The sequence below is a fragment of the Rhinopithecus roxellana genome, chromosome 9, assembly GCF_007565055.1.
Source record: "Rhinopithecus roxellana isolate Shanxi Qingling chromosome 9, ASM756505v1, whole genome shotgun sequence".
In the NCBI taxonomy this organism is placed as follows: Eukaryota; Metazoa; Chordata; class Mammalia; order Primates; family Cercopithecidae; genus Rhinopithecus; species Rhinopithecus roxellana.
In genome coordinates, this window is record NC_044557.1 from 641,911 (window position 1) to 668,131 (window position 26,221).

The following is a 26,221-nucleotide window of genomic DNA, read 5'->3' on the forward strand; positions in this document are numbered from 1 at the left end:
CAGGCTTGCTAAGGCTGGGTGCGGTGGCTCACGCCTGTAATCCCAGCTCTTTGGGAGGCCGAGGTGGGCGGATCACGAGGTCAGGAGATTGAGACTATCCTGGCCAACATGGTGAAACCCCATCTCTACTAAAAATACAAAAAAATTAGCTGGGCGTGGTGGTGTGTGCTTGTAATCCCAGCTACTTGGGAGGCTGAGGTAGGAGAAATAGCTTGAACCAGGGAGTCGGAGGTTGCCGTGAGCCAAGATCGTGCCACCGCACTCCAGCCTGGCGACAGAGCAAGACTCCATCTCAAAAAAAAAACAAAACAAGATCAGGCTTGCTAAACTTTCACATGGGGAGGAGTAGTTACCTGCAAATAGAAAATAAATATTCTTCTCTGATGGTCTTCAGAAATTGTGCAGACTCTGTGCTGTTTGGGATGGTTTAAATGTCATTCTTTCTGTATGAAACCTCCCTAAGTCTTCCCTAGGTGTAGGGTTCTACTATCTATATAGACATTTCAAAGGCCAGATGTGATGGCATGTTTGCCAAGGGCTTGCTCTCATGGGCTACTCTACCTGAATTCATTTAAACTGGGATGGGACATGGGCATTATTTCCATTTCACTTTAGAGCTAAGTAACCAGGCAACAGCAATTTTCTATTTTACTTTTTTATCCCCCCAAAAGAATCACAGTAGGCTCAGAAGGAAATAATTTTTAAATCCATATATGTTTTTCTCCATAATTTGGTTTTATTCTAGAGCATGAGGGTGTTTTAAAAGCTTGATGGCATTGATGGTGAATAAGTATGCTGGATTTTAGATTGTTGATGACATCTGTTTCTCTGGGCATTTGCCTTTTTAATCTTTCTCTTTTCCCCTTTATCCTTGCAAATTATTGGAGCAATTTAAAGACAATTACTGGTGATGAAATGATTTTGGACTTGTATTTTTCAAGGATTAGGTTGTAGGGGAGGATGAAAGGTTAACTTGGATGGTTGATGTCCCAGGAGGAGGAAGAGAAGAAACTAAAAAAGAAAATAAGGGAAAAACAGGAAAAAGTGAAATGAAATTAATTCAAAAGTACAACTAAAAAGAAATTGGAATGTGAAACGACCATGGGACTGGGGGCACCATGATCTTTTTGTCTCCATTTCTATTTTCATAAGATCACAGAATGTCAGAGATGAAAAGCATATTGGAAGTAAATCGGCAATAAAGCCTGTCTTACTCAGCCTGGTCTCTCTTGGGGTTCCTTTACAGAGTAATGCCTCAATAAATGTTCACTGAATGGATAAGGGGGTGGGAGGATGACCTTGCCTTGTAATTCAAAGAATAGAGGCCCTTTGGCAGGGCACGGTGGCCCACGACTGTAATCCCAGCACTTTGGGAGGCTGAGGCGGGTGGATCATGAGGTCAGGAGTTCAAGACCAGCCTGCCCAACATAGTGAAACCCCATCTCTACTAAAAATACAAAAATTAGCCGGGTGTGGTGGTGGGCACCTGTAGTCCCAGCTACTCGGGAGGCTGAGGCAGAAGAAAGGCATGAAACCAGGAGGCAGAGGTTGCGGTGAGCCGAGATCACGCCACTGCACTCCATCTTGAGCAACACAGCAAGACTTCATCTCAAAAAATAAATAAATAAATAAATAAAAAGAATAGAAGCCCAATCTAGTAAATGAAGCTACAACTACTTGTCATAGTGACCTAATACCTGGATTATACATTCCCCAGATCTGTGAGGTATTTATGGTTTTAAAATGTTTTCCAAATAGCGCATCATTTGAAGTGTTTCATCTCACCCAATCCTTCCTCTACACATCCCGTCACTGTGATCCCCTGTCCTCCCCATCACTCACTGCTGACTCGCTCCTTCCCACCTGTGTCTCTACAGCAAGCATCTATTATGCTCACACCACAAAGGGCCATTCTGGTCATTTTAAATTTTTTATCATTTTGGTTGGAGTGCAAATGTATCAAGTCCAGAGACATTTTATTTGAACACAACTACTCCTAATGTCGGCAGTCCTAGTTTGAAGATAACTCAGTTAATGTCTACCAGGGTAAATGACCAGAGACTTCCCAAAAAGAAGTCCCTTATTTTAAGGACCTGAGGTTCTGCCTATTGTGATTTTCCCAGAGCAGATGTGAAATTCTATCTCTGTTCCTGGGAGTCTGGTGAAAACATGTGAGAGGAGAGAGTAAGAATATTGCCCTTCTTTCCGGAAAGCTCTAATAAACCCCATCACCTCAAGACAAGACCACCTGAAGAAAAAACATTAGCCATTTCTCTAATACAACAGCATCCCACTTCATTAAGTTGAATTAATGTTTGAGAATCTTTCAACAGAAATTGCAGGTAAGAGTGCTTTCCTTAACCAAATTGATCTCCTTCTCCTTGCCCATAGCACCTACTATTTCACCACCTGACTATGTAGCATTCTGTGTTAATCTTCTTATGGTCTGACTCCTCATCAAGTTTATAACCATATTGTCCACAGAAGGGGACTCAAGAATGAAACTCAGGGCGTTGTGGCCCGCGTCCGTAGTCCCAGCTACTCTGGAGGCGGAGGTGGGAGGATTGCTTGGGCCCAGGAGTCCCAGACTAGTCTGGGTAACATAGTGAGACTTCATCTCAAAAAAAGAATCCAACTGAATGTGCTGAGCTCCTGCGAGAGCATCTAAAGCTGCCGGTGGGCTGGGCGCGGTGGCTCCCACCTTTAGTCCCAGCTACTCGGGAGGCTGAAGCAGGAGAATCGTTTGAACCCAGGAGGTGGAGGTTGCAGTAAGCCCAGATCGGGCCAGTGCACTCCAGCCTAGGTGACAGAGCGAGGCTGTCTCAATAATAATAATAATAATAATAATAGTAATAATCATGCTGCCTGTGTCCCCTGATGAGGCAGCACTGGCCGCAGGTGGCCGCTAACCTCTTGAAATAGGGATGGTCCTAATTAAGGCACATGCAAGTCAACACTACACCGGATTTCAGAAACACGTACGATTTTCAAAAGAATCAAAATATTGCATTTAGTTTATTGATTGCATGTTGAAATCTTACTTTGGATATATTGGGTTAAATAAAGTATATCATTAAAATTTCTAAACTAATGTGTCTATGAGAAACCTCCAAATTACACAGGTGGATCGCGTTATATTTCTCTTGGACAGCACTGGTCTGAAGGATGACAAAAATAACGATACGTTTGAATCACGCCGTGTCTTTAGAGAAAATAAGAAAGAAGAGTTTCCTTTCGTGTCGCTTAGGGGTTCCTCGCAAGCACCATCTGACAGAGAAAAGCCCTGGCTCCCGCCCCAGTAGCTTCTAATCCTGGTCCCCGCGCCCAGAAAGCCCGGAACCGGCAAGCCTAGCAAGGCGTTTTGAAAGGGAACAGGACCCCCCGAGTACAGGATGCGTTTTTGCCTCACAAAAGTCCCTTGGAGGTGGGGGGACGGCAGCGACCTGAGGCGCAGGAAAAGGAAAGCACACGGCGAGCGGCCCTTGGAACCAGGAACGCAAAACCTCGGCCCCCAGGCTCCCATTTCCAGATTTGCGGGTGACCTCCTCAAGATGGCCGCCGCCTGGGGGCGGGCCGCCACGCTGCATGGGTGTTGATTGGGTGAGACGACTAGATGGTGAGCAATGATTGGTTTACACGGCGCGAGCTGGGCGGAACCGGAAGATGGTGTGTGCCAAGGGCTGCCGGGGGCCTGGGGCTCGGCGTCGGTTCCCGGGGGATGTGGAGAGCTGGCAGCATGTCGGCTGAACTGGGAGTCGGATGCGCATTGCGGGCGGTGAACGAGCGCGTGCAGCAGGCGGTGGCGCGGCGGCCGCGGGTGAGGAAGGAGGCTGCGTGGGGACGGTGGGCGGCCGCCTTGAGAAGAGGGACACCTGCGTGGGAATGGGTCGTCACGGTGACGCAGAGGGGTCTCCCGGAGAGGCGGGTCCGGTCGGCCGCCTAGGGCCAGGGAAAGGCTAGCGAACGTTTTCCCCAGCCTCCTTACCCAGAGTCTCTTAGGTTTTCTGGAGATTGGCTTCGTTGGAGCAGGGGGTACCGCTACCTCGGGAAAATGACTTAGTGTCCAGGTATCGTGGCCACTTGGGCACCGCGTCGTTTCGGGGTCGACAGCCTTGGCGGATGCGAGGGGGGCCAGGCTTGTGCCCACGGACGGTTAGGGGAGACGGGGGTACAAGAGCACCCCGCGGAGGCCAGACACGCCCGAGATCGCGTGTGTGGCAGCATCTCACCTGCTGAGTGCCCAAGAAATGCCAGGGCCGCCCGGAGGCCGAGGTGAGGGTGGACTGGCCGGACTTCGCTGGCACCAGAGCGGCACTTGTGTTGGGGGCAGGAGGGAGCAGTCCAATCCCAAGCTGGTTAAGGGGAAATTTCGTCTTTTGTATGTATATATTTTACCTTCTCTTGGACTTTGATTAGACCAAGAATCAAAATCTGCCCACCTCAGTGCAAGTTTAAGCTGAACGGTGGTGGAATGAGACTGACCTTTAACAGACAGTTCACGGGTTTCTCTGATCGAGCATTTACGCTGGCTGAAGACAAGACCTATATTATAGTCTTTCCTTCACTGTTCCTTAGACGTTACCTTGAACAAGTCAGGTAACTACTCCGGCCCTCAGCTCTGAAAGCTCTGAGCTCTCTTCAGATGTTAATATTCTGTGATTCTCGGTGATTCTCCAAGAAAAATCTAGGGCTTCCCCTAATAAACATCACCCTGGAGGTTCTCTCAGGGGAACTCTCAGGCAGATGGGCTGCCTGTTCGGGTAACTCTCTGGAAAACGTCAATCATCAGCATAATCCCAGTAGTCACGACTTGGACTCAGAAGAGGCTGATTACGTATCCCTGTGGAAGGAAGAAAAAGGAGACATTTTTTTAATTGATCTGACTCCTTCACGTCCTTGAGAACACTGTGATTCTGTGAAAACTTCAGGGGGTGATGGATACAAGAAGACTGAATCATGCAAGGATAAATGAATCTCTTCTCTTACTGTTTCTATGTGGATTGGGTGGCAGCAGAACGCATAGAACCCCTACTCTTTGTGTAGTGGTAGTGAGAGGATGTCACATAGATCTAATCCTGAATCCAGAATTTTTTATGTCACAGTGTTAGTTCTGCCACTAGTTCTTTTCTTTTCTTTCTTTTTTTTTTTTTTTTGTTGTTGTTGTTGTTGTTGTTTTGTTTTTTGTTTTATTTTGAGACGGAGTCTCACTGTCACCCAGGCTGGAGTGCAGTGGCGCAACCTCAGCTCACTGCAACCTCCGCCTCCCGGGTTCAAGGGATTCTCCTGCCTCAGCTTCCCAGATAGCTCGGATTACAGATGCCTGCAACCACACCTGGCTAAGTTTTTGTATTTTAATAGAGATGGGGTTTCACCATTTTGGCCAGACTGGTCTTGAACTCCTAACTTCAGGTGATCCACCCACCTCAGCCTCCCAAAGTACAGGGATTACAGGTGTGTGGCTCACCTGGCTGTGCCACTGGTTCTTAATTCACAGATTGAACAATCAATTACTTAGTTACCTAAGTGGGCCACTTTTAGAGTAAATGGGGCAGTGTTATTATTGTGTAATGATACACCAGGACCAGAATGAGTCGCCAGAACTGCTAATGTTTGGGTTTCAGAAGCGAGAAGTGACCTCTCTTTTACTCAGAGTGCAGCCTTCTATTAATGAAGTGATTCTTAAGCCTCCAACATTAGTATGTCTTAGAGTCATCTGGAGAGATTGTTAAAAAGGAAATTCTCCGCTGGGCGCAGTGGCTCACCCCTATAATCCCAGCACTTCAGGAGGCCGAGGCGGGCAGATCACCTGAGGTTGGGAGTTCCAGACCAGCCTGACCAACATGGAGCAACCCTGTCTTTACTAAAAATACAAAATTAGTCAGGCGTGGTGTTGCATGCCTGTAATCCCAGCTACTCAGGACGCTGAGGCAGGATAATCGCTTGAACCCTGGAGGCAGAGGTTGCGGTGAGCTGAGATGGCACCATTTTCCTCCAGCCTGGGCAGCAAGAGCGAAACTCTGTCTCAAAATAAAGAAAAAAAAAAAAAAGAAAATTCTCACCCAGGTGATGCCGATGCAGTTTATCAAAGACCATGCTTATAGGAAATACTGCTTTAACTTGCCCAGCTCTCCTGAGAGATAAATTTCTTCTGGTATATACTGATATCGCTAACATATTAGATTGAGATGCCATGCTCCTAAAAAACATTTGATCACCACTATTTGATATTGATCTGCGTACAGTGTTGCAAAAATAGATCTTACCTAATGCCAAGTTGAGATCAATGCCCGTCTATCCACAGGATCTGTCCTATGGGATTCATTGGGATACTGTTCCCAAACATTCACTCATATGGCTCTTTCCCTCTTGGCAGGATCTTCCAGCCATCCAGCCCCGGCTAGTGGCCGTCAGCAAAACCAAACCTGCAGACATGGTGATCGAGGCCTATGGACACGGGCAGCGCACTTTTGGCGAGAACTACGTAAGAGCCCTTTCCTGAAGCCCTTTGGAAGCATCATGATTGCCAGGCTTCTGACTTGTTCTGTTTTGACCTTTTAGGTTCAGGAACTGCTAGAAAAAGCATCAAATCCTAAGGTAAGTAGATAGCTGAATTCTTTAATTTATATCTGAATCTTGGTTCTTTAGTTGAAAATTAGACCCATCTTGGTGTTTGAGTTGTATGGCAATTTTAGGATGGCTGACTTTAGATTGGGCCAGGGATAGAAATGTCAACTTTCACCTTGAGCCCCAAGTAATTCTCAGCTAGATTTTTCTCTTTGTTCAGACTATCGTTTTCTCCTTGGTGGCTGTTTGGAAATGGTGGTTTCAGGAGCTTGCTGTAATCCTGGATCTTTTCAAGATTTGAAAGCTTAAATCAGTTCATCCCTGATGGGCGATATCTGAAAGATGGTGGGAATTGATGGGAACAAGGAAGGAAGACAAAACAGAAGCCTTAGATTTTTCTCTATCCTTTTACCGCATTAGGAGGCCAGGTGAAGATTGTGATAGTTTATTACATTTAAGGAACAGAGAGTGAATGTGAAAGGTGACAGGGAGTGCACGAGGCATTTGAGCCAGCAAGGCCTCTGTAAAATCTGAGTTACACATGGTTACCTTTTTCTCCTCAGATTCTGTCTTTGTGTCCTGAGATCAAATGGCACTTCATTGGCCACCTACAGAAACAAAATGTCAACAAACTGATGGGTAAGATAAAACTAAATATGAAGACAAAATTGCTCTGTCATTGTATTGCTTATACTACCCTTTGTGGAAGAGAGAGCAACTTTTAGAATAGCCCCAATTCACCATTTGTTTTTGGAATTTCTTTAGGAAAATCTGAGTTCTTAATAAAAAGAGAAGACATCATGCCAAGAACAGAATGAATTCACAATTGTCTGGGTTATATATACTTGGAAACCTACCCAACCTCATGTTTATTATTATTTGGTGGTCTTTCCGAAAAATTACAAAGAATCATAGCCCATAAATTTTTTTAACTAGCAAAAGAGATGTTTCTGTTCTTTTTCCTTTAAATAAAAGGCTACAGCAAATAAAATACAATACAGTAAAGTAAATATAGTAAAGTAAAATTAAGAATTATAGTAAAAGGCTGGGCGCGGTGGCTCAAGCCTGTAATCCCAGCACTTTGGGAGGCCGAGACGGGCGGATCACAAGGTCAGGAGATCGAGACCATCCTGGCTAACACGGTGAAACCCCGTCTCTACTAAAAAATACAAAAAACTAGCCGGGCGAGGTGGCAGGCGCCTGTAGTCCCAGCTACTCGGGAGGCTGAGGCAGGAGAATGGCGTGAACCCGGGAGGCGGAGCTTGCAGTGAGCTGAGATCGGGCCACTGCACTCCAGCCTAAGCCTGGGCGACAGAGCGAGACTCCGTCTCAAAAAAAAAAAAAAAAAAAAAAAAAAAAGAATTATAGTAAAGTAGGCCAGGCACAGTGGCTCACGCCTATAATCCCAGCACCTTGGGAGGCCGAGGTGGGCGGATCACCTGAGGTCAGGAGTTCAAGACCAGTCTGGCCAACATAGTGAAACACCAACTCTATTAAAAATGCAAAAAATAGCAGGGCGTGGTGGCACATGCCTGTAGTCCCAGCTACTCAGGAGGCTGAGGCAGGAGAATTGCATGAACCCAGGAAGCAGAGGTTGCAGTGATCTGAGATCACGCCACTGCGCTCCAGACTAGCTGACAGAGCAAGACTCCATCTCAGAAAAAATAAAACAAGAATCATAGTAAAATAAAATTAAGAAAGACATGGAGATCTTTAGTAACTGAACTTATTTCCCTGAAGGTATCAAAGTTTAAATAACCTGTATTTATTTTGTAACAGTTTTATTGGGGGTAATTGACTTACAGTAAATTGCACATATTTAAAGTATAGAATTCAACAAGTTGTGATGTATGTTTGCACCTGTGAAACCATCACGACAAACAGTGAGTATATCTATCACCCCAAAAAGTTTCCTCCTGTCCCTTGGTAATCCCTCTCTTACCCGTCCCACTTCTCTTCCTCAAGAACCACTTACCTGCGTTCTGTCACTGTTAAGGTGTATTAGTTTACATTTTTTAGAGTTTTATCCAAAGGGAATCGTGAAGTATATAACTCTTTTTGTCTGACTTCTTTCATTCAGTGTAGAGATTCATCATGTTCATATCTGTATCAAAGGTTCATTTCTTTTTATCATTCAATAGTAGTCCATTGTATAAATATATCACAATTTGTTTATCCATTCACCTGTTGATGAACGTTTGGATTGCTTCTCATTTTTGACTGTTGCAAATAAGTTGCCATGAATATTTGTGTACAGGTCTTTGTATGGACATATTTCCCTTTTTCTTGGAATAAATACATAGGAATAGAATGGCTGAGTCACAAGTTAAGTGTTTAACTTTTTATAACTCCAATAAAACAAAACATAAAATTTACTGTCTTGAGGTTTTTTTTATTTTTTTAATTTATTTATTTATTTATTTATTTATTTATTTATTTATTAAGACAGAGTCTCACTGTGTCACCCAGGCTAGGAGTGCAGCGGCATGATCTCGGCTCACTGCAAGCTCCGCCTCCCGGTTTCACGCCTTTCTTCTGCCTCAGCCTCCCAAGTAGCTGGGACTATAGGTGCCCACCACCAGGCCCAGCTAATTTTTTGCATTTTTAGTAGAGACAGGGTTTCACCATGTTAGCCGGGGTGGTCTCAATCTTCTGACCTTGTGATCCAGCTGCCTCGGCCTCCCAAAGTGCTGGGATTACAGCCGTGAGCCACTGTGCCCGGCCCATCTTGATGATTTTAAGCATACAGTTCAGTGGCATTTTGTGGTCACGTTGTTGTGTGACCATCACCACCATCTATCCACAGAATTCTTTTCATCTTGCAAAACTGAAACTGTGTACCCATTATGTATGCTTAATTTTTTAAGAAACTACCAAACTTTTCCAAAGTTATTGTACCATTTTACATTTCTACCCGTAGTGTTCAAGTTCCTCCACATCCTTGTCAACACTTAGTATGGTCAGTCTTTTAAAATTGTAGCCAGTCTTTTTTTTTTTTTTTTTTTTTGAGATGGAGTCTCACTCTGTCGCCCAAGCTATAGTGCAATGGTGCAATCTCGGTTCACTGCAACCTCTGCCTCCCAGGTTCAAGTGATTCTCCTGCCTCAGCCTCCCAAGTAGCTGGGATTACAGGCACACGTCACCACGCCTGCCTGATTTTTTTTTGTATTTTAGTAGAGATGGGGTTTCACCCTGTTGCCCAGGCTGGTGTTGAACTCCTGAGCTCAGATAATCTGCCTGCCTCAGCCTCCCAAAGTGCTGGGATTACAGGTGTGAGCCACTGCATCCAGCCCAATTTTAGCCATTCTAATAGATATATGGTAGTGTCCTTGCATTTCCCTAATGCCTAGTAATGTTGAACTTTTCATGTTTGCCATCTGTATATCTTCTTTGGTGAAGTATCTATTAAAAGTATTTTGCCTATTTTCTAATTGGATTATTTTCTTACTGTTGAGACAAGGGAGTTCTTTACATATTCAATTTACAATTCACACCCAACTAATTTTTTGTATTTTTAGTACAGATGGGGTTTTACCGTGTTAGCCAGGGTGGTCTCAGTCCCCTGACCTCGTGATCCACCCACCTCGGCCTCCCAAGGTGCTGGGATTACAGGCGTGAGCCACTGCACCAGGCCCGTCTTTATCAGATATGATATGAGTTCTTTATCAGATAGGTGCTTTGCACATATTTTTCCTCAGTCCATGGCTTGTCTTTTGAAAAGCGAAAGTTTTTAATTGGAATAGCCCAATTTATCAGTTGTTTTTGTTTTTGTTTTTTTTTAAAGAATGTGCTTTTGCCATCGTGTCTAAGAAATCTTTGCCTATCTTAAAGTCACAAAGATTTTCTCCTATGTTTTCTCCTGGCAGCTTTATAGTCTTAGGTCTTATTAGGGTTCATGATCCATTTTGAGTTAATTTTTGTATATGGTACAACATATGGATCCAGGTTCATTTTTTTGCACATGAATATCCAGTTGTTCCAGAACTGTTTGTTAGAAAGGCTATCCTTTTTCCATAGCATTGCCTTTGCATTTTTGTCAAAAATCAGATATCCTTTGATGTATTTCTGGACTGTCTGTTGATATTGATCTCCTCTGTTAATGAGTGATCTATTTGTCTACCTTTATACCAGCAGCTTACTACTTTGATTTACTGGAGCTTTAAAATTGTTATTGAAATCAGGTACTGTTAACCTCCAACTTTGTTCTTTTTCAAAGTGATGTTAGCTATTGTGGGTCTTCTACCTTTCCATACAAACCAGCTTTTCAATTTCTACAAGAAAAAAAGAAAAGCCTGCTCGATTGTATTGGATCTTAGATCAACTGGGGAACATTTTGACATACTAAAAAAATTGACTCTCTTAACACATTAACAAGGTATACCTTAGTACTTAGTTATATATTTAATTTCTCTTAGTAATATTTTATAGTTTTCATTGTATAGATTTTCCACATCTTTTCTCAGATTTATTCCAAAGTGTTTATATTTTTTATGCTATTGTAAATGTATTTTTCTATTTCAACTTCTGATTGTTGCTAGTACAGGTTATAAGCATCCTAATTTCAAATTTCTGAAAATCAAAATGCTCCAAAGTCTGAAACTTTTAAGCACTGACATGACACTTAAAAGAAATGCTCATTGGAGCCAAGCATGACGGTTCATGCTTGTAATCCGAGCACTTTGGGAGGCTGAGGCAAGCAGATCTTTTGAGCCCAAGAGTTAGAGACCAGCCTGGGCAACATGGCGAGACCCTGTCTCTTTTTTTTTTTTTTTTTTTTTTTTGAGATGGAGTCTTGCTCTGTCGCCCAGGCTGGAGTGCAGTGGCCGGATCTCAGCTCACTGCAAGCTCCGCCTCCCGGGTTCACGCCATTCTTCTGCCTCAGCCTCCCGAGTAGCTGGGACTACAGGCGCCTGCCAGGTCGCCCGGCTAGTTTTTTGTATTTTTAGTAGAGACGGGGTTTCACCATGTTAGCCAGGATGGTCTTGATCTCCTGACCTCGTGATCCGCCCGTCTCGGCCTCCCAAAGTGCTGGGATTACAGGCTTGAGCCACCGTGCCCGGCCGAGACCCTGTCTCTACAAATAATACCAAAAAATTAGCTGGGTGTGCTGGCACGCACCTGTGGTCCCAGCTACTTGGAAGGCCAAGGTGGCAGGATCGCTTGAGCCCAGGAGGTTGAGGCTGCAGTGAGCCAAGATCTCACCACTGCACTCCAGCCTGGGCAACAGAATGATACCTTGCCTCAAAATAAACAAAGAAAAGAGAAGAAAAGAAAAGAAATGTTCATTGGGCCAGATGCAGTTCCTCATGCCTGTAAGCCCAGCACTTTGGAAGGCCAAGGCAGGAGGATCACTGGAGCCCAGGAGTTCAAGACCAGCCTGAGCAACATGTCAAAACCCCATCTCTACAAAAAATAATAAAATTAGTCAGATATGATGGCTCGAACCTGTAGTCCCAACTACTCAGGAGGCTGAGGTGGAAGGATTGTTTGAGCCTGGAAGGTCGAGGCTGCAGTGAGCCATACCACTGCACACCAACCTGGATGACAGAGTGAGACCCTGTCTCAAAAAAAGATTTTGGATTTTAGATTTTTCACATTAGAGATGCTAAACTTGTTAAGTATATGCAAATATTTCAAAATCTGAAAAAATCCTAAATCTGAAACCGAAACATTTCTGGTCCCAAGCATTTCAGATAAGGGATACTCTACCTGTATATAGAAATATACTTGATTTTTGTATGTTGATCTTGTATCCTGCAACCTTGCTAAAATTACTTGTGTTCTATTTGCTTTTCTGTAGATTCCATTGAATTTTCCACATAAATAATCATGTCATCTATGAGTAAAGACAGTTTACTTCTTTGTATATTTCCCTATTCTTTTTTTTGTTTTGTTTTTTGTTTTTTGTTTTTTGTTTTTTTTTTTTTGAGACGGAGTCTTGCTCTGTCTCCCAGGCTGGAGTGCAGTGGCCGGATCTCAGCTCACTGCAAGCTCCTCCTCCCGGGTTTACGCCATTCTCTCGCCTCAGCCTCCCAAGTAGCTGGGACTACAGGCGCCCGCCACATCGCCCGGCTAAGTTTTTGTATTTCTTTAGTAGAGACGGGGTTTCACCGTGTTAGCCAGGATGGTCTCGATCTCCTGACCTCGTGATCCGCCCGTCTCGGCCTCCCAAAGTGCTGGGATTACAGGCTTGAGCCACCGCGCCTGGCCGATTTCCCTATTCTTTATGAATAGAAGTGCTGAGAGTGGGCACATAAGGAGGAATTTCCCTTCTAATTTTAGTTTGCTGAGAGATTTTGTCAAGAATAGATGTTGAATTTTGTCAGTTGCATTTAATGTATCAAAGTGATCGTACGGTTTTTTAGTTTCTTAGTGTGTTGAATCACATGTATTGATATTCTTTTTTTTTTTGAAATGGAGTCTCACTCTGTTACCCAGGCTGGAGTGCAGTGGCGTGATCTCGGCTCACTGCAAACTTCACCTCCCGAGTTCAAGCGATTCTCCTGCCTCAGCCTCCCAAGTAACTAGGATTACAGGCACGTGCCACCACACCTGGCTAATTTTTTACGTTTTTAGTAGAGACAGGGTTTCACCATATTGGCCAGGCTGGTCGTGAACTCCTGACCTTGTGATCTGCCGGCCTCAGCCTCCCAAAGTGCTAGGATTACAGGCGTAAGCCACCGTGCTCCAGCCTATTGATTTTCAAATGTTAAACCAACCCTGCATTCCTAGGATAAATCCTACCTGAAGGCTGGATCTCTATTATCTTATTACATGTTATATAAACAAAATAACTGTGTTATGGGATTTATAACTATGTAAAAGCAAAATGCATGACACCGATAACAGAAAGGAGGGGATAAACAGAAGCACACTAGTGTAAAGTTCTTAAACTGTGTAAAGTAGTATAACACACCTTGAAGGTGGACTGTTGTAAGTTAAACCCCAAAGCAATCAATAAAATAACACAATAAGGAGTTATAGCTAATAAGTCAACAAAGGAGATATATTGGACTCAAAAAATATGTAAAATGGTATCTCCTTGATTTTCTTTTTTTTTTTTTCTTTTTTTGAGACAGAGTCTCACTCTGTTGCCCAGGCTGGAGGGCAGTGGTGCGATCTTGGCTCTCTGCAACCTCCACTTCCCAGGTTCACGCGAGTCTTCTGCCTCAGCCTCCCAAGTAGCAGGAACTACAGGCACGTACCACCACGCGCAGCTAATGTTTTTGTATTTTTAGTAGAGACGGGGTTTCACCATCTTGGCTAGGCTGGTCTCAAACTCCTGACCTCATGATCCACCAGCCTTGGCCTTCCGAAGTGCTGGGATTACAGGCGTGAGCCACTGCGCCTGGCGGTTTTGATTTTCATTAATAACAAATGACGTTGAGCATCTCTTCATAGGCTTATTGGCCATTTTTAGGTCTTCTTTGGAAAAATGTCTAGTCAGTCCTCTGCATGTTTTTTAAATTAAGTTGTCTTTTCATTATTGAGTTGTAAATTCCACCTAGATTAAATAATCTAACTTGAAAATAAAGCTATAAAAGTATTAGGATAGGCCGGGCGCGGTGGCTCAAGCCTATAATCCCAGCACTTTGGGAGGCCGAGACGGGTGGATCACGAGGTCAGGAGATCGAGACCACCCTGGCTAACATGGTGAAACCCCATCTCTACTAAAAAAAATACAAAAAAAAACTAGCCGGGCGACATGGCGGGCGCCTGTAGTCCCAGCTACTCGGGAGGCTGAGGCAGGAGAATGGCGGGAACCCGGGAGGCGGAGCTTGCAGTGAGCTGAGATCTGGCCACTGCACTCCAGCCTGGGCGGCAGAGCGAGACTCCGTCTCAAAAAAAAAAAAAAAAGTATTAGGATAAAATACAGGAAAATACTTTTATTTTCTTGGGCTTTTCTAAGCAAGACATAAAATCTGGAAACCATAAAAAAACAACTAGGCCAGGTGCAGTGGCTCATGCCTGTAAATCTAGCACTTCGGGAGGCCAAGGCAGGCAGATCACTTTAGCCCAAGAGTTTAAGACCAGCCTGGGCAACGTGGCAAAACCCTGTCTCTACTAAAAATACAAAAAATTAGCTGGGCATGGTGGTGTGTGACTGTAGTCCCAGCTACCTGGGAGGCTGAGGTAGGAGGATCACCTGAGCCAAGAGGTTAAGCCTGCAGTGAGCTGTGATTGTGCCACTGCAGTCCAGCCTGGGTGACAGAGGAGACCCTATCTAATAATAATAATAATAATAATAATAATAATAATAATAATAAATTCAAAAGGAAGAACTAGCAGATTTGATCACACAAAAAGTAAAGCTTTCTGCATGTCAAAGCAGAAGGGAGGCACAGAGTGGGAGAAAAATAATATTTTTGAAGTGGGAAGAGGTTAATATCCAGAATACATAAAGAGCTACAAATCTTTTTGTTTAATCTATAGGAAAAAAAAAATAGGCAAAAACTGAGGCAGTTTACAAGTGGTAAAAATACAAAAGGCCAGTAATCAAATGAAAAATATTCATCCTCAAACAGAGAAATACAAAATCACTAAAGACTGCTAAGATCCAGTGATTTGAGGGAGTAAGTAAATGAGTACTTCTTCATCTTACCAGGAGATTCTAAAACTGTAGAGTCTTGGAAAAACCTAAAGATTCCACCAAAAAACTATTATAACTGAAAAACAAATTCAGTAACATTGCAGGATACAAAATAAATATACAAAAATCAGTAGCATTTCTGTATGCCAACAGTGAATGATCTGGAAAAGAAATCAAAAAAGTAGCCGGGCGCGGTGGCTCACGCCTGTAATCCCAGCACCTTGGGAGGCCGAGGCGGGTGGATCATGAGGTCAGGAGATTGAGACCATCCTGGCTAACACTGTGAAACCCCGTCTCTACTAAAAATACAAAAAATTAGCCAGGCGGGGTGGCGGGCGCCTGTAATCCCAGCTACTCGAGAGACTGAGGCAGGAGAATGGCATGAACCTGGGAGGCGGAGCTTGCAGTGAGCCAAGATCACGCCACTGCACTCCAGCCTGGGCGACAGAGCGAGACTCCGTCTCAAAAAAAAAAAAAAAATTAACAAAAAAAAAGAAATCAAGAAAGTAATCCCATTTACAGTGGCTACAAATGAAATACCTAAGAATAAACTTAACCAAAGAAGTGAAAGATTTCTACAATGAAATCTATAAAACATTGATGCAAGAATTTGAAGAGGACATGAAAAAATGGAAAGATATTGGCCGGGCGCGGTGGCTCAAGCCTGTAATCCCAGCACTTTGGGAGGCCGAGACGGGCGGATCACGAGGTCAGGAGATCGAGACCATCCTGGCTAACACGGTGAAACCCCGTCTCTACTAAAAATACAAAAAACTAGCCGGGCGATGTGGCGGGCGCCTGTAGTCCCAGCTACTCGGGAGGCTGAGGCAGGAGAATGGCGTGAACCCGGGAGGCGGAGCTTGCAGTGAGCTGAGATCTGGCCACTGCACTCCAGCCTGGGCGGCAGAGCGAGACTCCGCCTCAAAAAAAAAAAAAAAAAAAAAAAAAGGAAAGATATTCCATGTTTATGAATTGGAAAAATCACTATTGTCAAAATGACCTTATTACCCAAAGCAGTCTGCAGATTCAGTGCAGTCCCTATCAGAATACCAGTGATATTCTTCACAGAAATAGAAAAACATAATCCTGAAATTTATATGGAACCACAAAAGACCCATAATAGCCAAAGCCATCCTGAGCAAAAAGAACAGAACTGGAGGAATCACATTACCTGACTTCAGATTATACTGCAGAGCTATAGTAACCAAAACAGTATGATACTGGCATAAAAACAGACACATAGACCAGTGAAACAGAATAGAGAACTCAAAAATAAATTTGTACATCTACAGAGAACTTATTTTTAACACAGGTGCCAAGAACATACACTGGGGAAAGGACAATCTCTTCAATAAATGCTGCTGGGAAAACTGGATATCCATATGAAGAAGAATAAAACTAGACTCCTTGGCCGGGCACGGTGGCTCAAGCCTGTAATCCCAGCACTTTGGGAGGCCGAGACGGGCAGATCACGAGGTCAGGAGATCGAGACCATCCTGGCTAACACGGTGAAACCCCGTCTCTACTAAAAATACAAAAACTAGCCGGGCGAGGTGGCGGGCGCCTGTAGTCCCAGCTACTCGGGAGGCTGAGGCAGGAGAATGGCGTAAACCCGGGAGGCGGAGCTCGCAGTGAGCTGAGATCTGGCCACTGCACTCCAGTCCGGGCGACAGAGCGAGACTCCGCCTCAAAAAAAAAAAAAAAAAAAAAAAAAACTAGACTCCTATCTTTCACCATGTACAAAAATCAAATCAAAATGGATTAAAGACTTAAATCTAAATCTAAGACCTGAAACTACTAAAAGAAAACATTGGGGAAACTCTCCAAGACATTAGTCTGGACAAATTTGTTTTGTTTTGTTTTGTTTTTTGAGACAGGCTCTCACTCTGCACCCAGGCTGGAATGCAGTGGCATGATCTCGGCTCTCTGCAACCTCTGCCTCATGGGTTCAAGCAATTCTCCTGCCTCAGCTTCCCAAGTAGCTAGGATTACAGGTGTGCCCCACCATGCTGACTAATTTTTGTGTTTTTAGTAGAGACGGGGTTTCGCCATGTTGGCCAGGCTGGTCTTGAACTCCTGACGTCAGGTGATCCGCCCGCCTAAGCCTCCCAAGGTGCTGAGATCACAGGTGTGAGCCACTGCACCGGACCATGTTGGAAATATGTAAAGGTGATGGGAGGAGGGAGGGAGGAAGGAGCCAGCAGGCGTAGAAGGGGCAGGAAAGCCTAACAGAACTGTTGTTTTAGTGCTATTTTCCTTTCTGGATGATCCATTATACTCACTCAACCTCACCACTCAATTCATTTCCATAAAGGCTTCTTGAGGCCAGATGCAGTGACTCACACCAGTAATCCCAACACTTTAGGAGGCCAAGGTGGGAGGATCACTTGAGGCCAAATATATATGTATATTTTCTTTCTTTCTATTTTAGTCTTTCTAGTCTTGCTCTGTCACCCAGGCTGGAGCGCAGTGGCATGATCCCTGGCTTACTGCAACCTCTGCCTCCCAGGTTCAAGGAATTCTGCCTCAGCCTCAAGTAGCTGGGATTACAGGCATGTGCCACCATGCCTGGCTAATTTTTTTTGTATTTTTAATAGAGACAGGGTTTCACCGTGTTGGCCAAACAGATCTCAAACTCCTGGCCTCAAGTGATTCGACCACCTCGGCCTCCCTAAGTGCTGGGATTACAGGCGTGAGCCACAATGCCCAGCCACATTGGCTAATTTTTGTATTTTTTGGTAGAGACAGGGCTTCACTGTGTCAGGCTGGTCCCGAACTCCTGGCCTCAAGTGATTTGCCCTCCTCAGTCTCCCAAAGTGTGGGGATTACAGGTACGAGCCATCACACCCGACCTTGACAAAGATTTATTGAGTAAATACCCCAAAAGCACAGGCAACCAGCACAAAAATGGACAAATGGGATCACATCGCGTTAAAAAGCTCTTGCAGGCTGGGTGCAGTGACTCACGCCTGTAATCCCAGCACTTTGGGAGGCCAAGGCCAGCAGATCACGAGGTCAAGAGTTCAAGAACAGCCTGGCCAACATGGCAAAACCCCATCTCTACTAAAAATACAAAAATTAGCCAGGTGTGGTGGGCACCTGTAATCTCAGCTACTTGGGAGGCTGAGGCAGAAGAATCACTTGAACCCGGGAGGCAGAGGTTGCAGTGAGCCAAGATTGTGCCACTGCACTCTAGCCTGGGCAACACAGCAAGACTGTCTCAAAAAAAAAAAAAGAAAGAAAGAAAGAAAAAAAAGCTCTTGCAGAGCAAAGGAAACAACAAAGTGAAGAGACAACTCAGAATGGGAGAAAATATTTGCAAACTACCCATCTGAAATACTTGTACATAGCACCAACTTCTATATCCAAGCTTTGTTTTTGTAATAAAAAATAAGAAACAATCTAATGTCCATTAACAAGAGGAATAGTTATGTAAACTGTGGTAATCTGTCCTGTGGATTGCTGCAGTTTTTTAGTAGAGATGGGGTTTCACCATGTTGGCCAGACTGGTCTCAAACTCCTGACCTCAGGTGATCCACCCGCCTGGGATTACAAGTGTGAGCCACTGTACCCGGCCAGTGTTGGGGTCATTGTGATGTCTTTGTTGGATAAGAATACCCTCATCCCAGAAAGTTGAAGAATGTGGTGATATGCTGGGGAAGCATCTTGGCTTCCACTGGTTATCCTTTCTTCGCTGTCATCCTGACCTGTTTCTCTCTGTTGGAACTAAGACATAGATCAAGCCTTTTACTAGGAATCTGTCCGTTACCAGCTTCTTGAAGCATACGGATATATATGCTGCCCGATCATGTACGTCAGTGTTTCCCTTATTTACCTTTGCTGATTAGCCAGGGATGGTCTGACATTTGAATTTGTATCTAGTAAAACTGTCACATTTGTCGTCTTAGAGGAACTGAGATTTAACTGTGTTTTTCTTTTCCTGGCATATTTTTTCCTCTAACAAGTCAGAGATTTGTTGCATGTTACTTGCTGCAATAGAGCAAATAAGGAATACTACCTTGCCTCTGTCTCATTACAGCTGTCCCCAATCTCTTCATGCTGGAAACAGTGGATTCTGTGAAGTTGGCAGACAAAGTGAACAGTTCCTGGCAGAAAAAAGGTTCTCCTGAAAGGTTAAAGGTTATGGTCCAGATTAACACCAGCGGAGAAGAGAGTAAGTGACCAGACCTGAATTGTAGATTTTTCTTCCCTTAGGATGGGTGAAGCTCAGGGAGAATGGGTGGCCCCAAGTGTCCGATGGATAAGGTTATGGAAACAAATCACAGGATCACAGGCCTCTAAGTAGGCTGTTTTATGTGTGATCTAGGTAGCATAATGACATGCAAACCAGTCTGTATATCATTCTTTACTACATCATGGTTCATTATATCTTAATTTTAGGGGAAGAAGAATGGATGGGGAATCAAGAAGGGGATTGTGACTTTGTTTTGTATTTTGTTTTTTTCTGATTTTTTTTTTTTGAGATGGGGTCTTGCTCTGTCGCCCAGGCTGGAGTGCAATGGTGTGATCTCGGCTTACTGCAACGTCTGCCTCCCAGGTTGAAGCAATTCTCCCACCTCAGCCTTCCAAGTAGCTGGGACTACAGGCATACGCCACCACACCTGGCTAATTTTTGTATTTGTAGTAGAGACTGGGTTTTCACCACATTGGCCAGACTGCTCTCGAACTCATGACCTCTCAAGTGATCCACCTGTCTCGGCCTCCCAAAGTGCTGGGATTACAGGCATGAGCCACTGTACTAGGCCTTTTTTTTTTTTTTTTTTTTTTTTTTTTTTTTTTTTTTTTTGAGATGGAACCTCACTCTGTTGCTCAGACTGGAGTGCAGTGGCGCAATCTCAGCTCACTGCAACCTCCACCTCCTGGGTTCAAGCAGTTCCCCTGCCTCAGCCTCCCGAGTAGCTGGGATTACAGGCAGATGCTACCACACCCAGCTAATATTTGTATTTTTAGTAGAGATGGAGTTTCACCATATTGGCCAGGCTGGTCTTGAACTCCTGACCTCAGGTGATCCACCCACCTCAGCCTCCCAAAGTGCTGAGGTTAAAGACATCAGCCACTGCACCCGGCCTGGAATTGTGACTTTCATCTGAAAATCCCCAAAGGTCACCATCACTCCTGCAAGGAGTATTTTAAATTTTTAAGACCTAAGAGTATATAAATACTCTTAGATCTTAAAAAAATTACTTAATGTTGCATTGGGAAAGAATGGAAGATAATTACTGTGAGTGGGCCGGGTGCGGTGGCTAACACCTGTAATCCCAGCACTTGGGAAGACTGAAGCAGGTGGATCACCTGAGGTCAGAAATTCGAGACCAGCCTAGCCAACATGGTGAAACTTCATCTCTACTATACATACAAAAATTAGCCAGGCACGGTGGCGTGCGCCCATAGTCCCAGCTGCTTGGGATGCTGAGGCAAGAGGATCCCTTGAACCCAGGAGGTGAAGATTGCAGTGATCTGAGATCACGCCACTGTACTCCAGCCTGGGTGACAGAATGAGACTCCATCTCAAAAAAAAAAAAATTACTGTGAGCACCAGTCAATGAATATCTTTATGGGGCTTGGATTAACAGTGTAACATAGTGTGAATAGAAGGATGGACTTTGAAATCAGACAGACCTTGGGTTTGAGCTACACTTCCTTCCAGTATTGTAACCTTGGATAAGTTACCCAATTTCTCTGTACCTCAGTTTCCTTTTCTGGCAGTGATATCATGCTAATGCTTACTTCAGAGGGTGTGGTTAGGATTGAATATGATAATCCAGGCAACGCTGTTAGCACAGAGCCCTACACATGTTGTTAGCTATTCGTTAAGAATAAATGTATACAGATCAGGTATTCGATTGCAGCCATCAAAGCACCAGTATTCACCAAATCTTAGTATGCAGGAACACAGTAGAGGCATCTGTTTTCTAGATAATGTCCTAGAGTCAGACTGCCTGGGTTTAAATCCCAATTATCAATAGAAATCCGAAATCAACTATAGATCAGGTATTTATTGTATCATTTCTTGATAATTAGCTATAATATGCCCTAAAGACTGAAGTAAATGTTACTGGCATCTCCACCTAATAAATGGGAGCAAGACAATATCAATAGCTCTTTTCTTTTTTGAGACGGAGTCTTACTCTGTCAGCCAGGCTGGAGTACGGTGGCACAATCTCGGCTCACTGCAAGCTCCGCCTCCCAGGTTTACACCATTCTCCTGCCTCAGCCTCCTGAGTAGCTGGGACTACAGGCACCCGCCACCACACCTGGCTAATTTTTTTTTTTTTTTTTTTTTTTTTTTAGTAGAAACGGGGTTTCACCACATTAGCCAGAATGGTCTTGATCTCCTGACGTCGTGATCAGCCCACCTCGGCCTCCCAAAGTGCTGGGATTACAGGCGTGAGCCACCGCACCCAGCCTCAATAGCTCTTATAACTGTGTAACAAATAATTGCTTGCCGCAGATTTCTCCTCCAGTTGTTAATTAGAAAGTTCAGTTAAACTTTGCAAATATATAGCCAAAAATGTTTAACATGTACTTTATTTTAAATTTTTTGCAACTCCATTAAATTAATAAAACTATAAAAATTCTTGATTTAGAAAAGTAATTCTCAGGTTGCATTTGCATTTTGGCAATGCAAATCTTCCTGGTATCCCAAAAAAGCAAGGTTTTTTCTTTTCCATGTCTCCTAGCTGTTTTCAGCTGAAATCTTGAGATGGAGGAAAGAGAATCCAACTGATAGCTCTTCTTGAGAAATTTAGAACCTGACCAGAAGCAGAGCAACATAGAAAACCCCAAGTATAAAGTTACTCTTTAGGACTTGAGGCTCTTTCAAGAGGTTCTCTTGTTGGGGGTCACCTCTTCTGTCATAAGGAAGGGAGGAAAATGGAGCCTTCCTCTGGCCATTTACCCTTGCAGTATACCTGTTTTCCGTCTCTTTTCGTGAAGGTAAACATGGCCTCCCACCTTCAGAGACCATAGCCGTCGTGGAGCACATAAATGCCAAGTGTCCTAGCCTGGAGTTTGTGGGGCTGATGACCATAGGAAGCTTTGGGCATGATCTTAGTCAAGGACCAAATCCAGACTTCCAGGTACTGGGGGGTCGGGGAGATTGCTCATGTGCTGAAGAAGCAGGGGGCTGGAGTGCTATTGCAGGGCTGGCTGCAGTGGGGACTGCAGAGACATCCCAGACACTGCCTGTCCGAGTGTTCTAGCCCTCTTCTGAACTCTTCTCAGAAGGAAAAGGGAAGAACAGGTTCCCAAAGCCCTGCAAACCTTTCTCAACTCAACTTGAATTTGGCTAAAACATAGTCTTTAGACAATATAAGCTTTCTTCCTCTCCAGTGACTAATAGTTTCCTCAAAAGTGGGACAGTTTGCAAAAATCCCTTTCAGTAACTTCTGGCAATTTTGACAGGCCTTGAAATCATAAGGAATACATAACTGGCCGGGCGCGGTGGCTCACACCTGTAATCCCAGCACTTTGGGAGGCCGAGGCGGGCGGATCACGAGATCAGGAGATTGAGGTCATCCTGGCCAACATGGTGAAACCCCATCTCTACTGGAAAAAAAAAAAAAATACAAAAAAATACAAAAAATTAGCCAGGCATGTTGGCGGGCGCCTGTAGTCCCAGCTACTCGGGAGGCTGAGGCAGGAGAATGGCATGAAACCGGAATGCAGAGCTTGCAGTAAGCCAAGATCACGCCACTGTACTCCAGCCTGGGAGACAGAGCAAGACTCTGTCTCAAAAAATAAAAAAAATAAAAAATAAAAAAGGAATACATAACCGTTGTCAGAGAAGTCCAGATTCAGCCACTTTTGGGCATCATTAGAGAAGGCAGGAGTAAAATAGGTGTTGTCTCTTTCTGTCAGCTGTTACTGGCCCTCCGGGAGGAGCTGTGTAAAAAGCTGAACATCCCTGCTGACCAGGTTGAGCTGAGCATGGGCATGTCCGTGGATTTCCAGCACGCGGTAAGTGTCCAGCCAGTGCCCTGTCTGCCTCGAGGGGTGGGAGTAGGGTGTCTGAGAGGCTGACACAAGAGCAGATCTTTGCTGTAGAAGCCTTGGAAATGCCTTGAGATGGCAATAGGGTACCCAGTCTCAGGGTCTCAGCTATTCCAGCATCTCCCATTCCCCATGCCCTTTCTTTTTTGAAAAGAGCTAGGCGCACGCCTGTAATCCCTGCACCGTGGGAGGTGGAGCCGGGTGGATCACAAGGTCAGGAGTTCGAGACAAGCCTGACCAACATGGTGAAACCCCCTCTCTACTAAAACTACAAAAATTAGCTGGACATGGTGACGCACACCTGTAATCCAAGCTACTCGGGAGACTGAGGCAGGAGAATTGCTTGAACCCGGGAGACGGAGATTGCAGTGAGCCAAGGTCACACCACTGCACTCCAGGCTGGCTGACAGAGCGAGACTCCATCTCAAAAAAAATAAAAAATAAAATAAAAGTAAAAGAAATGTATAGAAATTATAGCCTGACATCTGAACTTTTAAAACAAAATATAATTCCATAAGTGTAATCTAAAGGAAATAAAAAATTAAATATAATTCCATAAATTATAAACATAATTCCATAAGTGTAGTCTAAAGGAAAATAAGAAATTAAGCTATAATTTTTGGAAAGACATATCATTACATATTAATTATAAACATAATTCCATAAGTGTAGTCTAAAGGAAAATAAGAAATTAAGCTATAATTTTTGGAAAGACATATCATTACATAAGTGCGTGGGCCTGGCTGTATCACAGCAAATCACAATGAAGCAGCCTAAGGCTTCATTTTTTTTTTTTTTTTTGGAAACTGAGTCTTGCTCTATTGTCCAGGCTAGGAGTGCAGTGGCACGATCTCAGCCCACTGCAACTTCCACCTCCCAGGTTCAAGCGATTCTCCTGCCTCAGCCTCTGAAGTAGCTGGGATTGCAGGTGCCTGCTACCATGCCCGGCTAATTTTTGTATTTTTAGTTGAGACGGGGTTTCACCATGTTGGCCAGGCTGGTCTCGAACTCCTGACCTCAGGTAACCCACCCACCTCGGCCTCCCAAAGAGATGGGATTACAGGCATGAACCACCGCACCCATCCAAAGCTTACTCTGAAGTGTAGATTCACCAACAATCTTATGTGTACATCAACAGCTGTAAATATCAACTGATACAAGTGCGCTAGATTGGCAATGCAAATACATGATTTTCTGAAATAGCAAATAACTTGATAAAGTTTCAAAAATCAAAATATAAACTTGCATTCCTGGAAAATTGTATTTCTTAAAACAGTGCAAAAATACATTGCATTGGTAAGTAAAATGGAATTTGATCAGATAATTATAAGGATTTTTTTTTCATCTACTGACCGTGGCACATTGGAAAGGTGGGTGTGCTGTGCTATGCGGCTGCATCCCACACTGGACGTCTAATGTCCTTGACCTGCACCTAGCTGAGTGCCAGCCACACTCCCCAACCACTGGAAATCTAGAGAAACCCAACTTGTTTCCTATATACGCCCTCAGAGGTCAAATCTCTGGGGAGAACCATCACCCCCCCCCCCCCCTCCCCCCGAAGCCATCTTCGGCTGTGTTATTATTCTTCATAGATGGCTCTTGAGAGCCAGAATGGGAGCACAGCTTCAGCACTGGCTCCATTTTATTATTTTAAACCTGATCCTCGATACCTTCTCTTCTTTCCTACAGATTGAAGTAGGATCTACAAATGTCCGAATAGGAAGCACCATTTTTGGAGAGCGGGATTACTCAAAGAAACCCGCCCCGGAGAAGTGCGCAGCAGACGTGAAGGCCCCGCTGGAGGTGGCACAGGAGCACTGAGCCAGGGAATACTGAGAGCACTAACTATGCACTAACCTAGATTTTCATTTCGATATTCCCTGTGTCCCAGCACAGTCCTGCTCTCCTATGACCTGTGGAGAGCACTAATGATCACGTGTGTTGATGGAAACCATCTGTGCTTAGTCTCTGACATAGGAAGCTTGTCTCAAGCAGTGACTTTGGATTGAGTTTGAGAAATTCAAACATTTCTGCAGAACAGATACCAAATCAATAGCTAGGAATCGTGTTCAATATTGAATTCTGCCCAGGAGCATGAACTGATCCATGAATGCCTTTTCCAGGTTAAAATTTGGTCACTGATGCCTCTAATCGTGGAATTCAGAGGGATTCCCCTTTTTCATCTCATTTTAATAGGAAATTCCTTATGGTTAACTACTCCCTACAAACTCCTACTACATTGTCTAGATTGCTGCTCTGGAATAAGGTGATTTCTGCCCCCAGATTCTTCCCTAGCCGATAGATATGGGAAGATATTCCCAACTGTGGAATGGCAGTACAGGCAACTTCAGGAAATGGCTCGGGTTAATTCTCAAAACACAAATTGTTGCTGGCCAGGCACGGTGACTTATGCCTGTAATCCCAGCAATTTGGGAGGCAGAGGCGGAAGGATCGTCTGAGCCTAGGAGTTCAAGACCAGCCTCAGCAACATCAGGAGACCCCATTTCTACAAAAAATTTAAAAATTAACTGGGCATGGTGGCTGAGGTGGAAGAATCACTTGAGCCCAGAAGTTTGAGGCTGCAGTGAGGTATGATTGCACCACTGTACTCCTACCTAAAAAAATAAAATCTCCCAATAGTCCATCAAGGCTTTGAACCCTTGGGGAGTTCTTCATAGATGCTGTCACATTTCTTTTTTTTTTTTTTTTTTTTTTTTTTTGAGGCGGAGTCTCGCTCTGTCGCCCGGACTGGAGTGCAGTGGCCGGATCTCAGCTCACTGCAAGCTCCGCCTCCCGGGTTCACGCCATTCTCCTGCCTCAGCCTCCTGAGTAGGTGGGACTACAGGCGCCCGCCACCTCGCCCGGCTAGTTTTTGTATTTTTAGTAGAGACAGGGTTTCACTGTGTTAGCCAGGATGGTCTCGATCTCCTGACCTCGTGATCCGCCCGTCTCGGCCTCCCAAAGTGCTGGGATTACAGGCTTGAGCCACCGCGCCCGGCCGATGCTGTCACATTTCTTAAAGCAACCTTTTAATATGCAGAGAATCCCCCCCCC

At 44.4% G+C, this 26,221-nt stretch overlaps 1 protein-coding gene across 1 annotated transcript; it reads left to right on the forward strand.

Annotated features, from left to right (window-relative positions):
* Positions 1–3,221: 3,221 nt before the first annotated feature.
* On the forward strand, positions 3,222–25,784 carry PLPBP (pyridoxal phosphate binding protein). The gene is made up of 8 exons (XM_010385305.2): positions 3,222–3,817; positions 6,374–6,481; positions 6,559–6,594; positions 7,128–7,203; positions 19,194–19,328; positions 22,112–22,254; positions 23,036–23,134; positions 24,857–25,784. The coding sequence occupies exons 1-8, from the start codon at positions 3,614–3,616 to the stop codon at positions 24,986–24,988; spliced, it is 933 nt and encodes a 310-aa protein (XP_010383607.2). The 5' UTR covers positions 3,222–3,613; the 3' UTR covers positions 24,989–25,784.
* Positions 25,785–26,221: the final 437 nt, after the last annotated feature.

Bases quoted from the DNA above. Each gene is read 5' to 3' on its own strand.
- PLPBP (XM_010385305.2), top strand. From the start codon at position 3,614: ATGGTGAGCAATGATTGGTTTACACGGCGCGAGCTGGGCGGAACCGGA. The intron at 3,818-6,373 runs GTGAGGAAGGAG...CCCTCTTGGCAG, and splicing joins CGGTGGCGCGGCGGCCGCGG to GATCTTCCAGCCATCCAGCC. The intron at 23,135-24,856 runs GTAAGTGTCCAG...TCTTTCCTACAG, and splicing joins CCGTGGATTTCCAGCACGCG to ATTGAAGTAGGATCTACAAA.